Genomic DNA, 22,570 nt, shown 5'->3' on the forward strand with positions numbered 1-22,570 from the left:
TGATCTGAATGATGGGATGGATTGCATCCTCAGCAAGTTCGCAGATGACACTAAGCTGAGGGGAGAGAGGTAGATATGCTGGAGGATAGGGACAGAGTCCAGAGTGATCTAGACAAATTGGGGGACTGGGCCAAAAGAAATCTGATGAGGTTCAACAAGGACAAGTACAGAGTCATGCACTGGTGTCTCCATGACTTCCTGTATGTGCTCAGGATGATGGTTGCAGTACAAATGCTTGGATGGAGAGACAGTGTTAATATGAAACACTACATGCACTAGTGGAGGCTGTTCTTATGAGTGAAGCAGATTGGTTTCTCTTCACACAGTGAAAAATGAAAATTTCATTTTTCAGATAAATCAGTTATGAACACACTACCCTACTAATGACAGTTAGGACGGACGAATCCCATGCACTGCTACAGGCTGGGGACTGACTGGTTAAGCAGCAGTTCTGCAGAAAAGGACCTGGGAATTACAGTGGACGAGAAGCTGGATATGCGTGAACAGTGTGCCCTTGTTGCCAATTGGGCTGCATTAGTAGCATTGCCAGCAGATGGAGGGAAATGATTATTTCCCTCTATTCAGCACACTGGTGAGGCCACATCTGGAGTACTGCATCCAGTTTTGGGCATGCCTCCCCCCACTGCAGAAAAGATGTGGATAAACTGGAGAGGGTCCAGTGGAGGGCAATGAATATGATTAGGGGGCTGGTGCACATGATTTATGAGGAGAGGCTGAGGGAATTGGGCTTATTTAGTCTGGAGAAGAGTGAGAGGGGATTTGATAGCAGCCTTCAACTACCTGAAGGGGGGTTCCAAAGAGGATGGAGCTAGGCTGTTCTCAGTGGTGGCAGATGACAGAACAAGGAGCAGTGGTCTCAAATTGCAGTGGGGGAGGTCTATGCTGGATATTAGGAAAAACTATTTCACTAAGGTGGTGGTGAAGCACTGGAATGGGTTACCTAGGGAGGTGGTGGAATCTCCATCCTTAGAGGTTTTAAAGGCCTGGCTTGATAAAGCTCTGGCTGGGATGATTTAGTTGGGGTGGTCCTGCTTTGAGCAGGGGGCTGGACTAGATGACCTCCTGATGTCTCTTCCAACTCTAATCTTCTATGATTCTATGATCACTTCAGGATATCAACCAACATTTGAAATCTATATATGAGGACATTTGGAAAAAATAAGAACACATCTTAACTCACTGAAATCCTTTGGAGTAGGAAAGATCTGGAAAGGCATAGAGCAGAAAACTGTAAGAATATTGCTTTAAAATAATGATTATCTTGCTGATTAACATGTGTCTATCTAATTCATGTCTCTGCTCATTTATACCATGCTCATCGTCATACTTTGAGCACTTAGTATTAGAGCTACTGCATCTGCATGGCAGTATAAGACTTCAGATAAGCTTGTTACAGGGCCTTAAAAGGAGAGAATCAGGATGTGTGTTGCTGAGGCTACTTAAGTACAGTTTATAGCTTTACTCCTCTTATCCTACTTCTCTTTAGTTCCCCATCTTGTGAGTTGCTGAACATCCTCAACTACTGTTGCTTTGGGCTGTTCCCCTGGGACCCCACAAATCATAATACTAGCCTTGTATGTAACCACTGCAGAGATCTCAGAGACAGCCATAGGAAAATAGAAATTGCCATACTGGATCAGGCTCAAAATCTATCTAGTCCAGTATCCAGTCTCTGGCACTGGTCAGTACCAGATGTTTCAGAGGAAGGTGTAATGTTTAATATCTCTTTCAAAATTTGTTGTAATTAATTATAACTCCAGATATTTTTGATATCTGTGTAAATATCCAATGCCTTTTTGAATCCCGTTTAGTTCTTGGCCTCAACAGCTTCCTGTTGCAGCAAGTTCCAGGTTATTAGACGTTGTGTGAAAAAAATCCTTTTATCAGTTCTGAATTTCTCACCTTTTAATATCATTGAATGTCCCCTTGTTCTTGTGTTATGAGATAAGGAGAACAGAAGTTGCCAATTTACCTTCTCTAGACCATTCATTATTTTATATAATTTATCATGTCCCCTCTTATTTGTCTCCTTTTGAAGGTAAACAATCTCAAGCTCTTCATTATCTCTTCATATGAGAGTTTTTCCAAGCATTTTATCATTTCCATGCTCTTTTCTGAACTCCTGCCATTCTGCAATATTCTTTCTGAGATGAAGTGACCAATACTGTACACAGTATTTCAGATGAACCTGCACCATTGATTTATATAAAGGTATTAAAGTATTCTTTGTATTATTTACCATCCCCTTATGCTTCCTAGCATCTTGTTAGTTTTTTTAACTGCAGCTGCATATTAAGCAGATGTTTTCATTGAATTATATACAGTAATGCCCATGTCCCTTTCTTGTGCTGATACAGTAAATTTATTTAGAACATCACAAAGTGTTTGAGAAGTTTAAATTTTTCCCTCCACCATACATCACTCTTCATAGATTAACATGGAATTTCACTTTTAATGTGTTGCCCATTCACCTAGCTTGTGAAGTTCCTCGTGGTCCTGACAAATCTAAATAACTTGGTGCCATGTACTCATTTTTAGCAGGTGGATTAGGACTTGTGAAATGTGCCTCTCGCTTCCTTTCGCTGTCAGGCATTTCTAGATGCCCAACACTATTGTTGCCATGGCTTTGGCTGTGGAAGGCCAGCTGCACCCTTCCAGGGGGAAGGGTATGGAGTGAACAATCAGTGGCCCCCCCCATACAGAGATGAAAGTAAGCCAGAACCGTCCAGTATGGTCTACCCGTAAGAAAGTGGCTGCCAGTACACAGCCAACGGTACCACTAGGGCCTCTGATGGGCGGGGGGAGAGAAAGGTAGCAGCTGCCCCAGGTCTTGGCAATTTAAAAGGTCCTGGGGCTCCTGGCAGCAGCTGGAGCCCCAGGCCCTTTAAATTGCCACTGGAGTCCCCACCGCCGGTCCCCATCGACCGGCAATAGTGCTGCCTGGAAGAACCTCCCGGCTCCACCTTACAGCAGCGGGAGGAGAAGGCCCCTCCACGGGTCGGGGCGCGAGCCAGCAGCCTCCCCCGCCCCGCGCCTCAGGTTCTTCCAGGGGAGCTCTACGCTCGGTGGGGGCGGGGCTACGTTGCCATGGGTCTGACCCCACCAAGCTATTGGCTGGTGCGATGGGAACGGAAACCGGAGGTGCCCTCTGAACCCGGAAGTGTTTTCGGGAGGCCTGGGCGGACTGGGTTTGAATGAAATCCGGCTGATTCATCGCGGCCCGCAGCGGAGGTGGAACAGCGGCGGAAGGGTTCCAGCCTCAGCTCCAGGTGAGGGCAGAGGCCGCTCGGGGGTGTAGGTCGTAGGCCCTCCCGTGGCTTGGTCTGGTTCCTGGGCCTTCCCGCGGCCCCGTCTCCGAGCTGTAGGGGCAGGGCCCGCGCGGCACTGGGCGAGGAAGTGATGAGCGGGGCCGGGTGCGGGGGTAGAACCGGGCTGCCGGACGCTGGTGAGAGCCTCAGGGAGCTGGGAAGGGGCTGCGGGACAAGCGATAGGGCCGCGGTCCGCTGGGGAAGTGTCGCGGCTTTTGGTGGCCTTCCCCTTTCTGCGGAGAGCGTTAACCCCTTCCCTGCCCCAGGTCTGTTACCTTCGAGGTGCCTTAGCCTGTCCCAAGGGCCTAGGTGACAGCATGTTGTGCCTCTGCTTGGGAGTCGCTAATGGGCAATATACTGCGCTGAACTTTATTATTTCCAACCACCCAAACGTTCCTTGGGTAGCTTACAAAAACAAGTGAGTGCATTGCCACCGCATGAAAGAGCTTGCGATCTACATTCAGCTGGACTTCATTACTTTGTTGTGAACAGGAGAGGAGGGACAAGAGCTGCACTAGTTCATGTGTTTAATCAGTAAAACATGTACACGGCTTGATGATTATTGTAAATTTGTTATTGTTTTAACGCCAGGGTGCCTTATTAGCCCTGGTACAAGGAACGAGAACTGCTGCAAGAAGCTCAAACGCTCCTATAACGCTATTGCTGTCATGTTCTGTTCTTGGAGCACACAGACTGTATGGTTTTCAATGCTAATAGGGACACTACTACCACAGTAAACTAATTACAGGCAGCTCTGTTTGCAAGTTCATGTCAACTGGCAGCAGTGACCTTTTCTGGTTCTGTAGCAATGTTATTTATGTAAGAGACGCTCTACTGACAGCTGAAATGCAGCTCTTCTGGGGTGAAGCATGCAGTTGCCCAGTGGTGCCCAGCAGCACTCTAGGATTGTATTTAACAAATGTTACTGGTGAGCATACCCCTATGGTTTTGTCTTTCTTGACTTTAAAGAAACAAACCTCTGAAAGTGCCCTTATCCTTGATATTGAACCTTCCAAAATACAAGTGGAGCATAAACTGGTCATGTGTTGTCTTTCAAAGTCTTCAGCTATCCCTAGTGACTTTACACTTACTCACTGCTTTGTCAAGCAGTAGCAGCAGTGAGTGAAAACTGACTTGTCTTGGCAGCTTTCAGTGCAGCTATTTATGTATTACTGGAGAAGAAGGGGGGGGGGGAAGCAGAACAAAGTAGGGAATGGGCTAAGGAAGAGAAGGGAAAAACAGGAAAAAGACACTTAAGGTAACAGGCATATGGGGGATAGTGGGGAAGGAGACCATCTATATAGGAAAGAAAGTGGGGTGAAGCTAAGAAAGGAGATATAATGAGCAGAAGTAGTAGTATAGAATAGTATTCAACTAATTTTATTCAATAAATTTCACCAGTTTTTGTAGGTTAAATATTTTAGTAGTATTTGGGTACTGGTAAAACGTCTAGTATATCTGACGAATATGTATCTTTGGTTTTTTGTTCAATCTATTTACTATCAATATATTTGATATAAACAGAAACATCAATGGTGAGGCATGCATTTTCAGATTGTGATTTGAATTATTTCCGTTTGAAAAGCTATGTATTTATATTGGGCATGCTACTGGGAAATCTGTCCTAGTTTTGTCAGCATTTTGAAAATGATCTCTTCCCTCTCTAGGGGTGTGAGGTGCTGCATGTCTGAGCTGTGAATCACGTTTCTAGCTCTAAAGGTTTTGATTAGGCAGAAGATTCTACTGACAACAGTATTATTTGTGATCCCTGTAATATGGGAGGATGGAAAGAGAATCTCTTGATAGATTTCTAAAGCAGTCAAGAAATTGGTTTACAAACATATTTAATGGCTAGAACTCTTCCTGAATGGTTTGGAATGGATGGGACCTCAAATGGGTTAATCTTTGCACATAAATAACTTTATTAGGTGTTCATGGAAAAACTTATTTCAGAGTAGCAGCCGTGTTAGCCTGTATTCGCAAAAAAGAAAAGGAGTATTTGTGGCACCTTAGAGACTAACAAATTTATTTGAGCATAAGCTTTCGTGAGCTACAGCTCGCTTCATCGGATGCATTCGGTGGAAAAAAAAAATGGAAAAACTTGTGATCCTTTATCTACTGTCGTGGTAAATCCTTGCTACTTTAACATGCTGACACCTACTATGACTAACTTATCGTTTTAAAAGAATCACATGGAAATTAGACACGGATCTGTAAAAGTTTTAAAGTAATCATTTAGGAGGCACTATTCAGTTGACTATCAAAACACTAACAATGTCTGATCTTTCTAGCTTTTAATCTTTCGTAGAAACTGCATAATCAAATATAAACTACTAGCACAGAACTATTTCTCCTAGGGCTGTTAAACGATTTTAAAAAATTGCAATTGAGATTAAAAAAAAAGTCAATTGCAGTTTTAATCCACTGTTAATAGAATACCAATTTAAATGTATTATAAATATTTTTGGATCTTTTTCTTCATTATCAAATATGTTTCAGTTACAACACAATACAAAGTGTACAGTGCTTACTTTATATTATTTTTGAAGCTGTGGGGGTGAGGCTGACTGCCCAACTGGAGCCCTGCTAGCGTGGGGGGGCTGAAACTGAAGGTGGAAGTCATGGAGGTCTGTTCAAGTCATGGAATCTGTGACCACCTTGACAAAATCGTATTCTTACTTATAAGTTGCAAATAAACAAGAGTTTAAGTTTTAGCATGGTAATATAGTAGACACTTGCTGCCACACATGGAATCTGTGTTCTGCTCTGAGTTTCTTCCTTTTATTTCCATGCTGGGTGTGCTAAGCAATGGGAAATTACCTAGTGACTCCAGCTGTCTCCTGTCCTCCGTGAAGAATGGTGGATCTCTCCAGTGTGTGACTTTCTTAGGCAGTAATAATGTGGAATACTTGTTACCTTGTTACTATATTACAAAGTTTTAGCAGCAGTCTTTTGGAAAGATTTAAAAGATCCTAATTAATGGAAATGAGGTATTAAATAGAAACAGGTGGAAAAATACTAAGAATAAAGTTAGTTGTCTAGAACTCCTGTCATTGTGTTTAATGCAAAATATGAAGTGAGTATTCCCTTTTGCCAGTTTTTTTCATACTCTTACATTGTCTAGTTCAATGGTCCCCAAACTGTGGGTCACACCCCTTTGGGTGGGGCGTGGAGAAAAGGGGGAGGTGCAGTGGAGCCTGGCCCAGCCCCCACAAGGGGGCAGGGACGGAGTGCTACTCAGCTCTGCTTTGCTCCCAGCTCCGCTCTGCCCAGCTCCTGGCCGCAGCAGCGGCCCTGATTCCACTCCTGGCTGCAGCTCGGCTGCCAGCCCCCGTTCTTGGCCGCCAGGTCCTAGCCACAGCCTGGCCTCACCTCCTCTCCCGGCCTGGGTTGCGTGTGTGACACATTCTGTTACTGATGGGAGTTGGGGGGGGGCAGGCATAAGAGGAAAAGTTTGGGGACCACTTGTCTAGTAACTATATTTACTCGTTAATTGCTGTCATGTTTTCTGAGTATGTACCTTTCCCTAAATGTCCTAGGAATCCCAAAGCACTCTGCAAACTGACTTTTCAAATCTGCTAATTACTGACTTAACAAAGGTGATATTTTGTAGCTAAGATTTTTTTCTGTATATAAAAATAACTCTAATTCTAACTTTAACACCCTATCTCAAGAAGTTATCAACCTTCATAATGAACCCAACCGCTCATCCCAGGATCCAATGATGAGTCAGTTTTTTAAAAAGAAATTACTTCACCGTATAGTCCAGGTTTCTTAGTGGAAATAATGGGCAGTATTGCATGAAATGTAATTCTAAGCTTCAAGTATATAATAAGACACTGAAATCATAAATTTTTCAAGTTGATTAAAAGATCTGAAATTCACTAAGTCTTAGGCACAAACACAGTACTCCCATCTTCTTAGAGAGATGATTATATTGCTCATATCTTTTCTCCCTGGGCCATGTGGAAAAAAGTCCCTAGTAATACCACTCAGTGCTTCATCTTCAAAGCACTTTATAAACATTAACTGATCTGTAACCAAAAACTGGGTTGGTTATGCTGATTGAAATCCAGAGCTCTTGGTGGCTGGTATCTTGTACCAGTTACATTTATCCATTGATGTACTTTCTAGATGGTTGTACTGAAGATTCTCTAAGGAATTTCCAGTTTCAAGTCAATAATCGGCAATTTTCATGAATTCCTGCAGTGCGGATTTTTAAAGATGTACGTGTTGTATCCCATTCCTCCCCACTGAGGTTCGGCAGTGAAAAAATTGCAATAATGGAGGTGGCATAAACAATATTTGAACTACAGTAGCTCAGTCAAGTGCGCACACAACTAATGCAGTTACTAAAAATCAAAGAAATTGCTTGCTAAGTCAGCAGTCACAACCACACTAACCTACTCCTAAACCTTACCAGGTAAATGGACTGCCCAAACACACAAATGCATTCTAATTTCTAACCTGGAATCATTCAGTGTGCTCATCCAGTTCCTCAGAATCACTCTCAAATGGAAAACAAATGATTGAGATTTTTACTAATCCGTGTAATATGCAACTTTTCTTTGACCTCGTACTCTCATATGGGAAAAGTTATTTTTTTTTTTTTTTCCAATTTGGTGTGGTGCTGGGGATAGGTAGGGAGCAGCATTTGGGAGGAGGATTAGGCCATATACTATGTACTGTGCCCTGCCTGCCCTCCCCAGCATCGGGGACTGACTGGGGAACTTTGAAGAGCAGAGCTGGAAGGCAGTGCCAGAACAGAAGTACATCATGTTCTGACAGACTTGCCCACAGTGTATACAAATCTATTTATTTAAAAAAATCGGATATTTTTATTAAATTGGATTTTGTTTTAAGTTGAATATATTCTTTTTAAAAATCTTTTTAAAATTAAATTTGAAACTGACAACCTATATTAAGGCCTAAATTTATTATAATCTATTAAAATAATTTAGAATAATAATAAAAACATGCTGCATAAATGACCCCTCAACAAATTTTAATTTAGTTATAAAGTGCTGCTTTAATTATATACAGAATCAGGGGGAAACAGTCTTTAAATCAGGCTTGAAAAAGTCACAATGTCATACTGCCTTAAGTATATTATTTTTCACTCTTTTCAGTAAAACAAATGCTGGTATTTACCTCTTTCTAAATGTAAGTTTCTGTGTGCAGAAATGCTTTTGATTTAATTACTTTTGGTGTCAGTTTAGCTAGCACGTGCAGAGAGAATATTTTTCTTTAAGAAAATTCATTCATTTCTTCCTCTAGTAGTTAATTCAAAATTCAGAAATGGATCGGTATTTGAATAAGCGGGAAAGCTTGTTTTCCTTTTCCAATTTATGAATAAAAACCACATGGGAGCGAGTGAGAGCTACCATTTTGAAAAACTTGAAGGACATAGGGCCAGATTTTCAAAGGAATTTAGGCACCTGAAGACTAAGGTTGCCACCTGTCCAGTTTTCACCCGGACAGCCTAAGTTTTACATTGAGTGTCAGGATACCATTTGACAAGCCTGGAAGTTTTAAATAAATTAAATAAATAAATATATAAATAACCTGTGGCAACCCTAAGTGGAAGAAAGGAGACAGTGTAGCAGCCGCTGCTGCCTCTGGGGCCATGACGTGCAGGCAGGGTTGCATTTAGGGGTGGGCGACCCAGGCTACCGCCTGGGGTGCCAGGCTTAGAGGTACGGGAATGAGGACACCGGGGCAGGGAAAATAGAATGTTTGAAGTAAAATGTTTCAGATAGATACATTTATCGGGTATTCCCAAAGAAGCCTTCAGAAGCTCAAGATAGGAATCGAAAAGCACAGTGCAATCTAGTTTGCAGCAATGGGCAAATTTGATCAGAAAATATCTGAAACAGAACAACATAGGCTGGACTTTAGGCAATAGCAATTGTCCCAGTGCAGAACAAATTGAGGAAAGAAGCGTAAATGGTAGAAGTCCTATTACTAAGGAATTAGCAGATTTGTTTGAAAATAAGGAATGGAAATAGAGGAAATTGATGGAGAATTGTCTAGCTTTCCTGGCGGCATGAAGGAGAGTGATAATGAAGAGGAATCAGAGTAGCAGCCGTGTTAGTCTGTATTCGCAAAAAGAAAAGGAGTACTTGTGGCACCTTAGAGACTAACAAATTTATTAGAGCATAAGCTTTCGTGAGCTACAGCTCACTTCATCGGATGCATTTGGTGGAAAAAACAGAGGAGAGATTTATATACACACACACAGAGAACATGAAACAATGGGTTTATCATACACACTGTAAGGAGAGTGATCACTTAAGATAAGCCATCACCCACAGCAGGGGGGGGAAAGGAGGAAAACCTTCCATGGTGACAAGCAGGTAGGCTAATTCCAGCGGCTCACATGAAAAGAAGAGTAATGACAAAGAAAAATCTGGTTATTGTAAAAAGGAGAGAAACAATAAAGAAAAATCTGCTTCTGAGGATGACGGAAACAGCAGAGAGAAAAATGGCACTCCACAAATTGATAAATCAGATACTGCTTTACGGCCAACGATCCTAAACTCTGCTGATATTGATCATACAGTTTTGAATGGGCAGGACAAAATTGAGGATATGACATTTCCAGTAAATGAGCAGAAGCAACACTTCTCAAAGTCACACTGCGAAAGAGTGCTTGAGAATGGTGAAAAACTGAATTGGCGCTGGCTAATTTACTTAAAATCAACTGATAAAATGTTCTGTTTTTGTTGCAAAATATTTTATAAGAATGCCAGATTGTTGCTTGCGCTTTCCAGGTACAATTACTGGCTTAACTTAGTTGGTACTCTGAAGCAATATAAAAAGTGACTTGGCCATTTTACGGTCTATTCCAAATGGATGGAGGGAGAGTCCAGGCACAAGCTGAATAAATGTATAGACGCAGAAAACCAGTGCATTATTAATGTAGAAACCCAGTATTGGAGGAATGTGCTTGAGCTTCTGATCTCAATTACCCTCTTTCTTGCAAAGAATAATTTTGGCTTTCTGGGACTCATCGGATAAGTTTGTTCACTGAACATAACGGTAATTTTCTTGGGTTTGGAAGAGCTCCTTGGGAAATATGTTGATTTCATGTGTGAGCACCTATGTTGAGTAGTTCGTAAAGTAGGTATGGACCATTGCTTGCTTGGTGACGCTTCTCAAGTGTCCATCAAAGAAAGGTTTGGACAAATAAAGCACTAAATAAAGACCTGGGGGTGGTTGTATGACCTTAGTAAGCTGCCGGTGGCCAAGAAATCACTCTTGAACAATTGTACAGACTCTTCATTGTACGCTGCCACATGGGGAATGTCCAGACACATCAATGATAGACCTCTATGTCAGATTGGACAATATTTGTCACATTTTGCTACGTGGGAAGCACTCTCCGCTCCAAGTGCTTCAATTCTTTCTTCAGCTCTACATCATGGACACTTTTTTTTTTTTCCTAATGTGTGGATAGCTTTGATAATTCTGTTCATACAGCTGGTCAGTCGTGAGTGGTGAGCGCACCTTTTCAAAGCTCAGGCTCATTAAAACGTATCTTCGATAGACGATGGTCAACAAGAGACTGACATCACTTGCTATTTTATTGCTTGAAAATGCCATTGGTCAGTCTTTGGATCTCTCTGACACTGTGCTTCAGTTTGTGAGGGAAAAGACAAGAAAAGCGATTTCTGAACTAAAGGGCTAGAGTTTTAACATTCTAAGGCTGTCGCCTACTGTAACACTACCTAATACTGGTCCACACAGTGTTGGTGCACAGTTCAATTTCTTGATGTTAGTACATTTCAGCTATTCTTAAAATTAAAAAGTTTCTATAAGCTTAGACGAAACTATTTTTTTTATTTGCACTCATATGGCATGAATAAATACAGATTTATGGCTCCTAGCATGCAAATTTGCCTTGTATGATAGGGATAAATCATGCAGGCAAATCATGCATCAAAGTTGTGAAATGGGCTATAAATGCAATAAAATATAAGATATTCAAAAGTTTAACAAAAGCAGGGGTGCCATTTGGTCTAGGGCCGGCCCTACATGTGGGGGCGGAACCTTGGGGTGAAGAGGCGGAGCAGGGGCAGGGCCTAAGAGGTCTACCAGATATTAGAAAGGTGGCAACCCTTCTAAAGATGCGGATAGGTGACTGGGGGATCTAACGACTATTAACCAGAAGCAATCTATCAATTCACTAACTACATTTAATGCTTCCTTTGTTTAATCGGTTTTAAATGCAAAACAAGTTTGATAAACTTACCATTTTCTTGCATTTTAAAGTTGTTTTTAAAATTTTCAGTTGAATTCCAGTTTCCATGCAAATGCAGCTTGACACAAATCCCAGGTAACACAACCAAAAAAATTCATAAACAAGATTGTTGTTTACCATTTTCTAATTAAAAAAAAAAAAGAGAATCTGAATACATATATGTTAAGCTATGTAATTGGCTAATTGTGTATCGATATAGTGTGTCCTCCAGCTTAGCAAAAAGTGTCAAATTTGGTATAAAGGTGTTAGATGGTTGCAAATCAAAATGTATTAATGGTTATACCAATCAGTGAGAATAAACCTTTTTTTTTTTTTTTTTTTTTTGGATAACAATTTCAAATGCAAAACAAGATTAAATGAATTATTTAAATTGATGTTTCTTGCTTGCTAATTTAAATCAATCCACCCTGGCCCTGTCTTTTGTTCTTAATGAAAATAAAACTAAGGAATAAAAAATGTTGTCCTGTTTATTATTAAAACTTCGAACTTGGCTAGTCTAAGACTAAGGTGTGGAAAAACATAGCCTTTGAAGTTTGTGATGGAGTATAGGTACTGGTGTAGCTCTGGTGAGCTGAAAAAAAGTGAGACTAAATTTTAAAATTGGGTTATTTGAAACTTTTCTTGAGGGGGGGAGAAAATAGACAGTCTCTAAGCGGACAATGTCTTAAAAGAATTCAGATGTATCTTGAATAACTTCGTTAGGCGCGGAGACTAAATTTAATCAGTGAAAGGTTTCAGATCTGCTATAAACTTGAGAAACTTGTTGCAGCATGAATAGCTGATGCCTCTGTAATATTTCCAAGTTTAAGTCAAACAATTAGGGACAAATATTTTCCTGTTTATGATGATCTAACACCTATTTATGGAGTTACATCCAAGGTTAAACCTGTTTAGCTTTCTGGGGAGAAGAGAGGCTATTAAAATGCTAACTTGAATTTTACCTTTCCATGTTACAGTGAGACTAGAACATGGAGCTCTCTAGCTTAGAGATTCTAGATGGCATATGAAAAATCTGAAATAGAGGTTACATAGTTAAAACTCAGAAAAGTTCAAAACACAGTGCTGGGGTAACTCATTTTTGTATTTGCGCCTCCAATGGCATAGTCTCTTGGAAACCCTAGTAATGAAACTATTCCTTTCTCTATACTTTTTGTTTTTAAATTACAACTGTATTCTTTTTTAGGAAGAAGACATCATAAATTTCTTCATAGACATCCAAAAAGTGGGAGCTGCAGTTGGGATAAGGATTACTATCTGACTCTGTTGACAAGAACAAGAAAACTCTAGTTGAGTGCCAGGTGAGAAACTAAAATTTGTTCCACTTCATATATTCGTCTCAAACTTTGTTACCTGATAAGATAATGGGTTCTGATAAATAACTTCAAAACAAAACAGGTTCACTTTATTTAACTTTGTAAAAGCATTATCCAGGGGGATTACAGCTGTATTAACTCATGGAGTGGACCTTTTCTCCACTTAATTGAAAGTTATTATCCAGCCCAGGTTAGCAGTAAATAAAAATTGTTATCCTTGATATCTTCCTGGCCTACCTGAAATAAATTATGTGGTCAGTGTAGGTCCCAGTGGATAGGTAATGGTTTTTCTCACAAAAAACAGCACAGTTGGTGTTAATTGGCATACACTGCAGTTTCATCAGAAGTACCAAACAATGACTGTATGGGGAATTGTCCTTTCCACACCCACTTTGGGATTGCTTCCCCAGATCAGTGTTGAGACATTGGTGGTACAGTACAGAGAAGCTTATACCTGTGCTGAATTTCTTTTTGCAGATAGAGAATTTTGGTCTCCATGGCTGTAAGACATTTTTCATGAGCACTAAACTCACACCTGAAAATGAAGGCATTAATCTGTGGCTTTTTTATTTCCTCAGTCTTAATATGATGTAGTCTCTATCCAGGATACCTTTAAAGGGATATCTTCTGGTAATGTAGGTTCCAAATGTAGGATTTCATGTGTTCTCTTTGAAAAGAATATTTTAAAAACACCAAAAGGGAATTCAAACACAGCACCACTCTGCTGGTGCACTAGAACTAGAAAGGTTTCAGAGTAGCAGCCGTATTCTGTATCCGCAAAAAGAAAAGGAGGACTTGTGGCACCTTAGAGACTAACAAATTTGTTAGTCTCTAAGGTGCCACAAGTCCTCTTTTTCTTTTTGTAGAACTAGAAAGTGGAACTGATTACATAAAAAAGTGATGCTGACCAGACCATTTTTATTCAAATTGTTTGAAGTACAAAAAGTAAATAGTAAAAACTATTATGCTTGAGTTTTATTTTAATCATCTCACAGGGTGCTAGTAATGCAGGGAAAGACAGTTGAATCTGACTGTGTCCCTTAAGCTGGAAGAAAAATAATTCAAAATTCTGCATTTTAGATAATAAATCAAATTTATAGATCTTGACAGATAGCTAGTTAATAAAAATGTTAACATCTTTTGAAGGATCAATAGTGTTGTCTCTAACATCATTCCTACAACTTCAAGATCAAATTTGTTTTGGTTTTAATGTACAGACTAAAATTATTTTTTAAGTCTTTAAGATCCTTCACCATTTTTTCCAGTTCTCAAATATACCTTTGCTCATGTCCCTTTTTGTTTGTACTTTTGGCTGCATAAAGCAAGTTCTGGAATTTTTGTTTGTGTTCGCTGATGGTGTTTTGTGATTGAATATTGCATGTGGTGGGAACAAACTCATTTGCCATGTAAATATGGTCACTTGCTGTTTTCATTCTGTTTTTATAATGTGGGGGTATGATGGTAAACTTGAACAGGCTTTGTAGTATTGAGCTAAAGTTGTGCAAGATGGGGTTTGCTCAATAGTCTTGTGGTATTAAGGAATCCATTTTTGGCCTTGTACTGTATCTCTTTCACTTCCAAGTAAGTGTGATAAAGCAGCCAAGACTCATAATTTGTCTTAAAACTCTAAAATGAAAACCATGTTAAAATGTAAGGCTTAGAACTTGTTGAAAAGTGAGCTTTTCTTAGTTATTGAACGCCAACCCACAACTGGGTTTTAGTGCACTGTAAGTGCTTGCAAATAAGAACTGTAAGGTAAACCAAGCGAGCCACGAAAGATTCCTGACTCTTATAACTGGGACAGTACACTTATATTGAAATTATGTGTATATATATATTCTATCTAAAAATATGTATCTTATTTCCGAACAAGAATGACTTGATCAGTGAAATGAATAGTAGCTCAAGTCTTTAACAGTGGCATGGTTTAATGGTCAGTTGAGGCCATATAAAACTACATCAAATATTTATCTCATTGTCATAGAAATCAGAAAAGAGGGGAAGTTCAGTTATTGAAGTAATACTTTTCAAATACTCTAATGGAAAGAGCTGTTAAATTTTGTTGCTGGAATAGTCTCCTTCTAAGGTATTCTATATGCAATATTTTAAATGCATGAAATGACTGTATTGCCTCATGTATTCAAACTAAATGCATTTGATGTTTACTTCACAGTATTTCTTTAAATATAATGAGTTCATTAAAAAAAAAGCTTTGGATGCTAATTCAGAGATCCATAATCTGTTCAGTATCTTTCACATGTAGTTTTTACAATAACTGACAAGCTGTAAGTTAATTAGCACAGAACTTACTAATGAGGATGTAAAAAATCCTTACTTTTAAATTAAGTTTTATTGATGCATGCTGGACAAAATTGAAGGAAATTCAGTCATACCTGTAATACGTTTCAGGCATTTCCCCCATGCAGGTGCTCTTTCCAGATAAGTAAAACATTATTGGATGATGATGATGATTTTTTGAAAAGTATGACAAAAATGCTTATCTTTAGATATTGGGATAACCCATAACCAAAGCAATAAAATAAGGTCTGTTAATTAGCGAGGAAGACAGCTTTTTGAATTAATATGTGGTGTTAATTAACAGGAAGTCTGATGTTGTGTTGTAATTACCACCAATATTTTTGACTTACTGAGTGACTGAAGGTGAATTATATAGATAGCAATTTAGTAAATACTTCAGAGCTTAGGAACGTTTTCCTTTGTTTCTGTTCTCTAGAAATATGGACAGACTTCTACGACTTGGAGGAGGCATGCCTGGGCTGGGACAGGTTAGTATACAACTTGTAAATATATTCTTATTACATTTATCATAGCTTATTTTATAATTACCGAAATACCCAACCTTTTAGCAGCAAACAACTGACTTCAGTTTTGTAATAATGTAAATGTATAGAAAGCATTTCTGTATAGTCTATGCATGAATTTTGGTGATGTGAATTGCATTGACACTGAAGATGAACTTCCAAAATTTACAGAATTTGCAAGCGTGCTGTGTATAAAAATACAGGATTGTTTCAATATTTCATGTGATGTCTAAACGATGAAGTCCATTGAATGCTGAATTAAACATTAAATAAAACAGAAATTGCAAATTAAACTGCTCAATAAAACTGACCCTGCAGTCTTTGATTTAGTCAATAAGAATACCTTTAAATACCATTCATCTGATGCAGTGAATAAGTAGATTTCATAACACCTGAGATACCATGGGGATAGGTTCTCATATGGATTTGTGGAGGCTATTTGAATTGTTTCTAAAAGAATTAATCACACATGTAAGTAGCCTTGCTTGCACACATGTAAGAACATGTAGTTCTTAAACACGGTAATGTTGCTTTCTTTAGTAACCGTCCTGCTTATGGAGTAAGGGCCTTTCTGGTAGCTTTCCAGTTCCTATCTCAAACTTTTCAACTAATATGTGGCCTCCTCCATTTTCTCTCACCAGATGATACCACCTGTTTTTTTTTTCCAGCTGATTTGCCCAGAGGCCTTAATGTTTGTGTGTATGTGTGTGCATCTCTCTTTTTTGTGTCTTTCCCTTTTCTTCAGAGAGCTGAGGGCAGCTTCATCCTGGGTGTTTAGCATCCTGGATGCAGTAGAACTAGTTTGGGTCTGCCATGGGAGGTTGGACAGGACACCTGGAGTCTAAGGAGAATGTATTTGGGACATGTTGGTGGAATCATTACTATGTAGATACACCAGTCTTGTTCCCAAATAGTGTGGGTAAGTAAAGCTTTGTGAGCTACATTATTATCTAGGTCAACTGGAAGGATTGCTTCTCATGACTCCAGTGGAGTTTCCCTCGGCCAAGCCCAAGAATCTCAGTTTACCATGGTGGTCTGGGTTTACTCCCCCTTAATGATTTTTGTAATATATTAAACATTAACTTAGTTTGTAATTCCCATCCATATTTGGCTCCTCAGTGTTCACAGTAACATATATTTTGAAGTCCCTGGTTCATTGCTATAATTCCTGGGATAGTTGCAAATCCTTCAGATTCACATCTTTTTTTCTGTAATGTGTTTCTAAGTGTCCAATTCTAAACAGAAAAGTATATATCAGTAGTCTCCCAAATTGTGGGGTGCCCACTGGGCCAGCCCTCACAGGGTGGAGAGGGAGCGCCACCCAGTCCCACTCTGACCCCAGTCTTGGCTCCTGGCCCCGCTTGCGGCCTCAGGCCCCCCACCCCGGCTGCGGTCCCAACCTCCACCTCCTTACTCCTATCCACACCTCCCCTCTCCCTCTTCACCCCCTCCCCCCCGAACCGCAGCCCTGCTCCTGGCCCCAGGTCTGGAGGGCGTGCACAGACAAGTGTAAGGGGGGGGCGCAGTGTGAAAAGTTTGGGGACCACTGGTGTACAACATGTTGAAGCATTCAATGATGTGCTTTATCTAACGTGTAGAACTACATCTGCTAGCTGGGTGGCCAGATCACCTTAATTTTTTTTTAACACGATTGTTCCATTTTCTCTTTTTCAGCTAAAATTCTCTTCACGTTCCTTTAGTGCAACTTCAAGCAGTACTCAGTTATTTTTAGTTTCGCTTTCTTAAGCAGTTCTGAGATTTCTCTTGTTCCTCTGTGCTGCCAGTCAGCTTCATGACTCTTCATTTTTCTAACATATGCATAGTCTAATCACTCAAGCTTTCACTTCTTAGTCCTCTCTGAACTTGATGCACATCAAAGCTGTTTTTCAGATTTATAGTTAACTCTCTAGCCTAACTCTCTAGAATTTCCCAATTTTAATCTAAAGACAAATATAAAATGTAGGAGACATTAAATGACATAAACATAAAATGACATTCAAAAATAAGCCTTACAAAATGTGCCAGCACCTGGCTACAGAGTTTCTATCCATATTTAAACATAGAAGTGTCTCCTGAAGAAACTTGTGAGAGAGTGAGGGGATTTACACAGAATTTTTTTTTTTTTTATCTCAGGCAGAGGTGAAAGTAAAATAGAGCTCTTACCAATACGGGGCCAGCTCTGGCTCCCCCGGAAGGGGCGGGACCTCGGGTGGAAGGGGCGGGGCTGGGATCAGCACCCCCCAGCCAGCCCATCTGTGCTGCCTGGCCCACGTTGCCCAGGGCTCCAGCAGCAATTTAAAGTTGCACCCCTGGGCAGCCACTTCTTTTTCTCCCCACCCCCGGTGGGTGGCCAGGGGGGACAAAAGGGGCAACGACATTAAAGTGCTGCCACAGCAGTGCTTTAACATCACTGACCCTTTTGCGCCCCCTATCAGTGGCCCTGCTGGGTGGTCGCTGCCCCTTTTGCCCTCCTGCATTGGCAGCCCTGCCGGTAAGGGCCGCCAATGCGGGGGGTGCAAAAGGAGCAGGAATGTTAAAGTGCTGCTGCGGCAGTGCTTTAAGTAGGGTCCTTAAAGCGCTGCCATGGAAGCGCTTTAAAGTCAACGGTAGGGCCAATACTGGCAGCTACTTTTTTACCGGTACTCCGTACTGGCCTGTACCGCCTTACTTTCACCCCGATCTCAGGAGAACTACATTGCTGCTGTTACAGCTTGAGCTGAGTAATGTCCTGGCTACTTTTTTAGCTCTTTGGTTGACTAAATCAGTAGGAGAGACGTGCAAAAGAAAGTCACTTATGTCCATAGTTTATGTATTGGCATATGCCTGAATTTGAATTGGAGATGGACAGTTTTTATCTTGGATATTTTTGCTGCAGAGGAACTCCGGACTGAATCAGTCGGCTGTTAAACTGAAAACAAAGGCAGGTATTCCCCAGAAATACTTAATCCTGTTACAAAACTAGTGATATTGCTGCCGGTAATGCCCCTAAATTGGACTAGTCTTGAAACTATTGTACATTCCTCCATCTAATCATTCTGTTACAAATGACTTCTGTTTTTGTTGGTTTTACTTTAAAAGTTAAATCTCATAGTAAAAAAGCTTATCCAGGTCAACTATTCAAGTTTGTTCCTCTGCCAATCTGAGTATGTGAAGCATTGTATAAAGAAGAGCAAACTTAATACATTTTCTGAGGGCAGTATTAAATAGCTGTAGGTAACTCCTTTCTTGAACTGTTCTTTGAGATTGATTGCCTGGCAGTTGAAATGAGTGACTTGGTCTATGACAATAGCCCACTTCCATTGATATGTAACAATGGATCAACTTAGTCAACAAATGGCCACTCAGTTAATCTTTACCAATCAAGCACTGCTCTGTCTTTGGTGTCTCCATCACAAATTTCCCTCTTTCTGACGCTATCTCATCTCCTTCAGTATTGCCCACTTCTCCCCTCCACCTTGCCCTGCCACCTATTCCTTCCATAACTTCAATCCATCAGCATCCACATATGCTGTTCTGCTCTCAGCCCTTTCCTCTCATCTCTCTATTTCCTCTACTCCATTCTATACCACATTTGACTTTTGATACTTTCTCCCATCACAAGGTCGTTCCCTCGAACCCTCAGTATCTGTTTTTACACTCTTGTTCTGCTGCTGCTGAGCAATTCCGGTCAAAGTCTCATGACCATGCTGAATCAAAACTACAGTTTCACTCTTTCTTCCTTTAACTTTGTCATCTTGGCCAAACAGCCCTACTTCCTATGCTCAACTCCAGCAGCTTCTTCTACCACCTCTGACTTTCTCTTCAAGCCCTTCCCCTGCCTTTTTTTCTTCTCCCTTTCCTTTCTTGCTGGTTTCTTCAAAGAAAAATCATTACCTCCCTCCTCTCCCACATCACTGACGGTGAGACTTGTTGCTTGTTGTCCAACTCCAGCCCTTCATGATCAAGTAACCTCCATCTCCTCTCATCTTTTAACTTCTCTTGCTGTTCTGCTCATCCCATTTCTCACACTTCTTCATCTCACACACTCATCGGATTACTTTCCTTATCAGTATAAGCAGGTGTTTGTCTCCCCATCTTCAAAAAACCAAACGGTCACAAGTACAAAACTCTTAACCCCACCTTCCATTTCTACTGTCATTCAGTATCTCTTTGAACATGCTGTGTACAACTGCTGTTTTGAGTTCTTACTCCAATTCCATTCTTGATGCTTTCTAGTCTGGCTTCTGTTTTCATATTCTGCTGAAACTGCTTTTATTAAAGTCTCTAATGACCTCTTTTTCTGGCCCAGTCTCAAAATCTGTACTCCATTATCTTTGACCTTTTGGTGGTTTTTGACACCTACTTCTTGAAAGTTTGTTCTCCATTGTCCTTTGTGGTTCTGTCCCCTCATGATTTTCCTCTGACCTCATTGGTTGCTCTGTGTCTTACATCTGGAGGGCAGTCCTTCTCCCCTCTTTCCTTTTCTGTGGGTGTCCCTCAAGGTTTTGTCTTTGTCCCCCTCCTCTTTTCCCTCCTACACACTATCTCTACCTCCGCTACCTCACTTATCTAGTAACATGTTGCAGTGTCAACCCCTGCCATCATGCTGCCTACATTCCCTAGTCAGCTTCTGCTTCAAACATCTCTGGGCTCTCTTCCACATTGCACCTTTTGCAGGGGAAGAACTCCCTGATAAAATGAATGCTTTCTGTCAGATTTCTCCTTAAGAATCACCTCTGCTGACCATGGTTAGGCAGGTAACTAGCTGTGACTCTTCCTACTCCTTTCCTCCGTACCCTCATTTAAAACAAACTACAGTATGAGTAATTAACAAAACTGCCTATTCTTCAATATAGTGTTTGTATGTCATATGTCCATTCTCTGCTGTGTCTACATGATTTTAGATTGTAAACTGTTCATGGCAGTGATTGTCTCTCTCGTATTTGTACTGTACCCAGCACGTTGGGGTCTCAGTCCTGGTTGGGCCTTTGGGTGCTACATAATACAAATTACTAAAATTAAATAATCTTTCCAGTATTGGGTTTTTGTGCAAACAGGAGATCTGGAATAAATAATTCTCTGTATCAGTTAATAATGAATTGAGACCAAAAATGAGACCAAGGAATTGATTTACAGGAATCCTCTTATGTATTTAAATCTTACTTTTCCCATCATTTGCCTGTGAGGGCAAAAGAACCACCCTGCAGAATTTAGTTCAGGTCAATGACAGTTAGTTGTTTGAATACCAAGGAGATTATTTAGAATTTGAAGACGTTCCTAACATTCGCAAAAAGAAAAGGAGTACTTGTGGCACCTTAGAGACTAACAAATTTATTAGAGCATAAGCTTTCGTGAGCTACAGCTCACCTCCGATGAAGTGAGCTGTAGCTCATGAAAGCTTATGCTCTAATAAATTTGTTAGTCTCTAAGGTGCCACAAGTACTCCTTTTCTTTTTGCGAATACAGACTAACACGGCTGCTACTCTGAAACCTGTTCCTAACATTATATATGTTAAAAGAATCTATAAGTTGTGTAAAGCTAATATATGGCATGAATCCTTTTTGGAAGCATGATTTCAATAAAAGTGATATCAGACCCAACGAGAAGCAAAGTCACCTTTTGTGAAGTATATTTCTGTGTTCAGGAGGTGGAAAGATTAATGAATTTAAAAAAAAAAAAGTCTGTCCTAACATCTGGTTCTCCTACCACTCATGTCATTATTTTCCTTCCCCTATTCCTTTCCTTCCATCTATGCTTATTTTCCCCCCCTTTCTGTAGTGTTGGAGAGCTGTGCCTGCAGCACAGCTGATTGGTACCCCACTTCCCTGTTCTGCCTAGTTTGTGTGCAAAAGACAAATTAGGGAGTACAGCTCAAGATTAAGGTTTTAATGGGGCAGCAAGAGAATCAGTGTCACTGGGATTTGGAGGAACGCCCCTTTTAATTTTGCACACAATTTGCTGAGATATTAGTTGACTCCATTATACCTGTCTTTACTAGTCATTGTCCTCCATGCCACGGGATGTGTAGTGACGTCAGTTTGGCATATGCATGTTTTAGTTAGTCCTATTGATTACTACCTCCACTATTCTTCCTGTTGTCAAGAGGGTACACAAGATGAATTTAATAAGAGCTTTTGTTGGTGTTGTCCTCACTGTGAGGCTTTCAAAATGATAAGAAAGCCAGCTGTTTTTTTACCCATGCTGACACATCCCATCCAGTTATTTTCTCCACCCAAATGTGATCAGTAACACGTAAGAAAGGCGTGTGCTATGTATATGTGCTATACTTAACAAAGCTCTGATGTAGAGAGCAATGAGATCGTTTTAAAAATATACCTTATTGTTCTTAACCAATCTTCGCTACTTTAATGTATGTTTAAAAACTTTAGTTGTATTTGACTGTTCGTTATTTTTTCATGCATGTAAGTGCTTTACTGCAGTAAACCAAACGATCGTTTATTCTCACTGTATGCTTTAAAGTAATCCATTTGATGGAGGGTAGAGAGTAATCCAATTTTGGGGGGGGGGGTGACCTGTGTCTTATGCAAAGTGTTTTGCACCTTGACTTGAATAAAGAAAATAGAAGTGCAGATAGCTAGTTTATTTGAATAATGGACTTGCCAATTAGCCATCAAGTGCTTCCATCTGTGAAATTGTTGATCAGATGGATTAGCTGGGATGTTTCCAGATTAGGGCATTATAAATGGCACTTGAAAACTGTCACTTTGATTATGAGGTTTCATGCATTGCACTGTTTGATGCTGTTGAACCTTTTTTCTTTATTATCTTTCTCCCTTTTTTTTTTTTTTTTTTTTTTTTTTTTAAAGAACACAGTGATCCCATTTATGAAATCTGTGGCACCA

The 22,570-nt window shown here is 40.2% G+C and overlaps 1 protein-coding gene across 5 annotated transcripts in view; it reads left to right on the forward strand.

The window, feature by feature from the left end:
• The first annotated feature begins 2,925 nt into the window (after positions 1 to 2,925).
• The window catches only part of PSMD14 (proteasome 26S subunit, non-ATPase 14), a 61,077-nt gene continuing 41,432 nt past the window's right edge, over positions 2,926 to 22,570 (forward strand). The window contains exons 1-3 of one of the 5 annotated variants that reach the window (XM_043505189.1): positions 2,926 to 4,257; positions 12,776 to 12,890; positions 15,640 to 15,691. In XM_043505189.1, coding sequence (XP_043361124.1) covers positions 15,644 to 15,691 — 48 coding nt within the window. In that variant the 5' untranslated portion in view covers positions 2,926 to 4,257; positions 12,776 to 12,890; positions 15,640 to 15,643. Of the gene's footprint in view, positions 4,258 to 11,620; positions 11,668 to 12,775; positions 12,891 to 15,639; positions 15,692 to 22,570 lie in introns of those variants that run through there. The other 4 variants (XM_043505190.1, XM_038421775.2, XM_043505188.1 and 1 more) reach the window with 4 other exon arrangements.

Source organism: Dermochelys coriacea, chromosome 11 (assembly GCF_009764565.3).
Source record: "Dermochelys coriacea isolate rDerCor1 chromosome 11, rDerCor1.pri.v4, whole genome shotgun sequence".
Taxonomy (NCBI): domain Eukaryota; kingdom Metazoa; phylum Chordata; order Testudines; family Dermochelyidae; genus Dermochelys; species Dermochelys coriacea.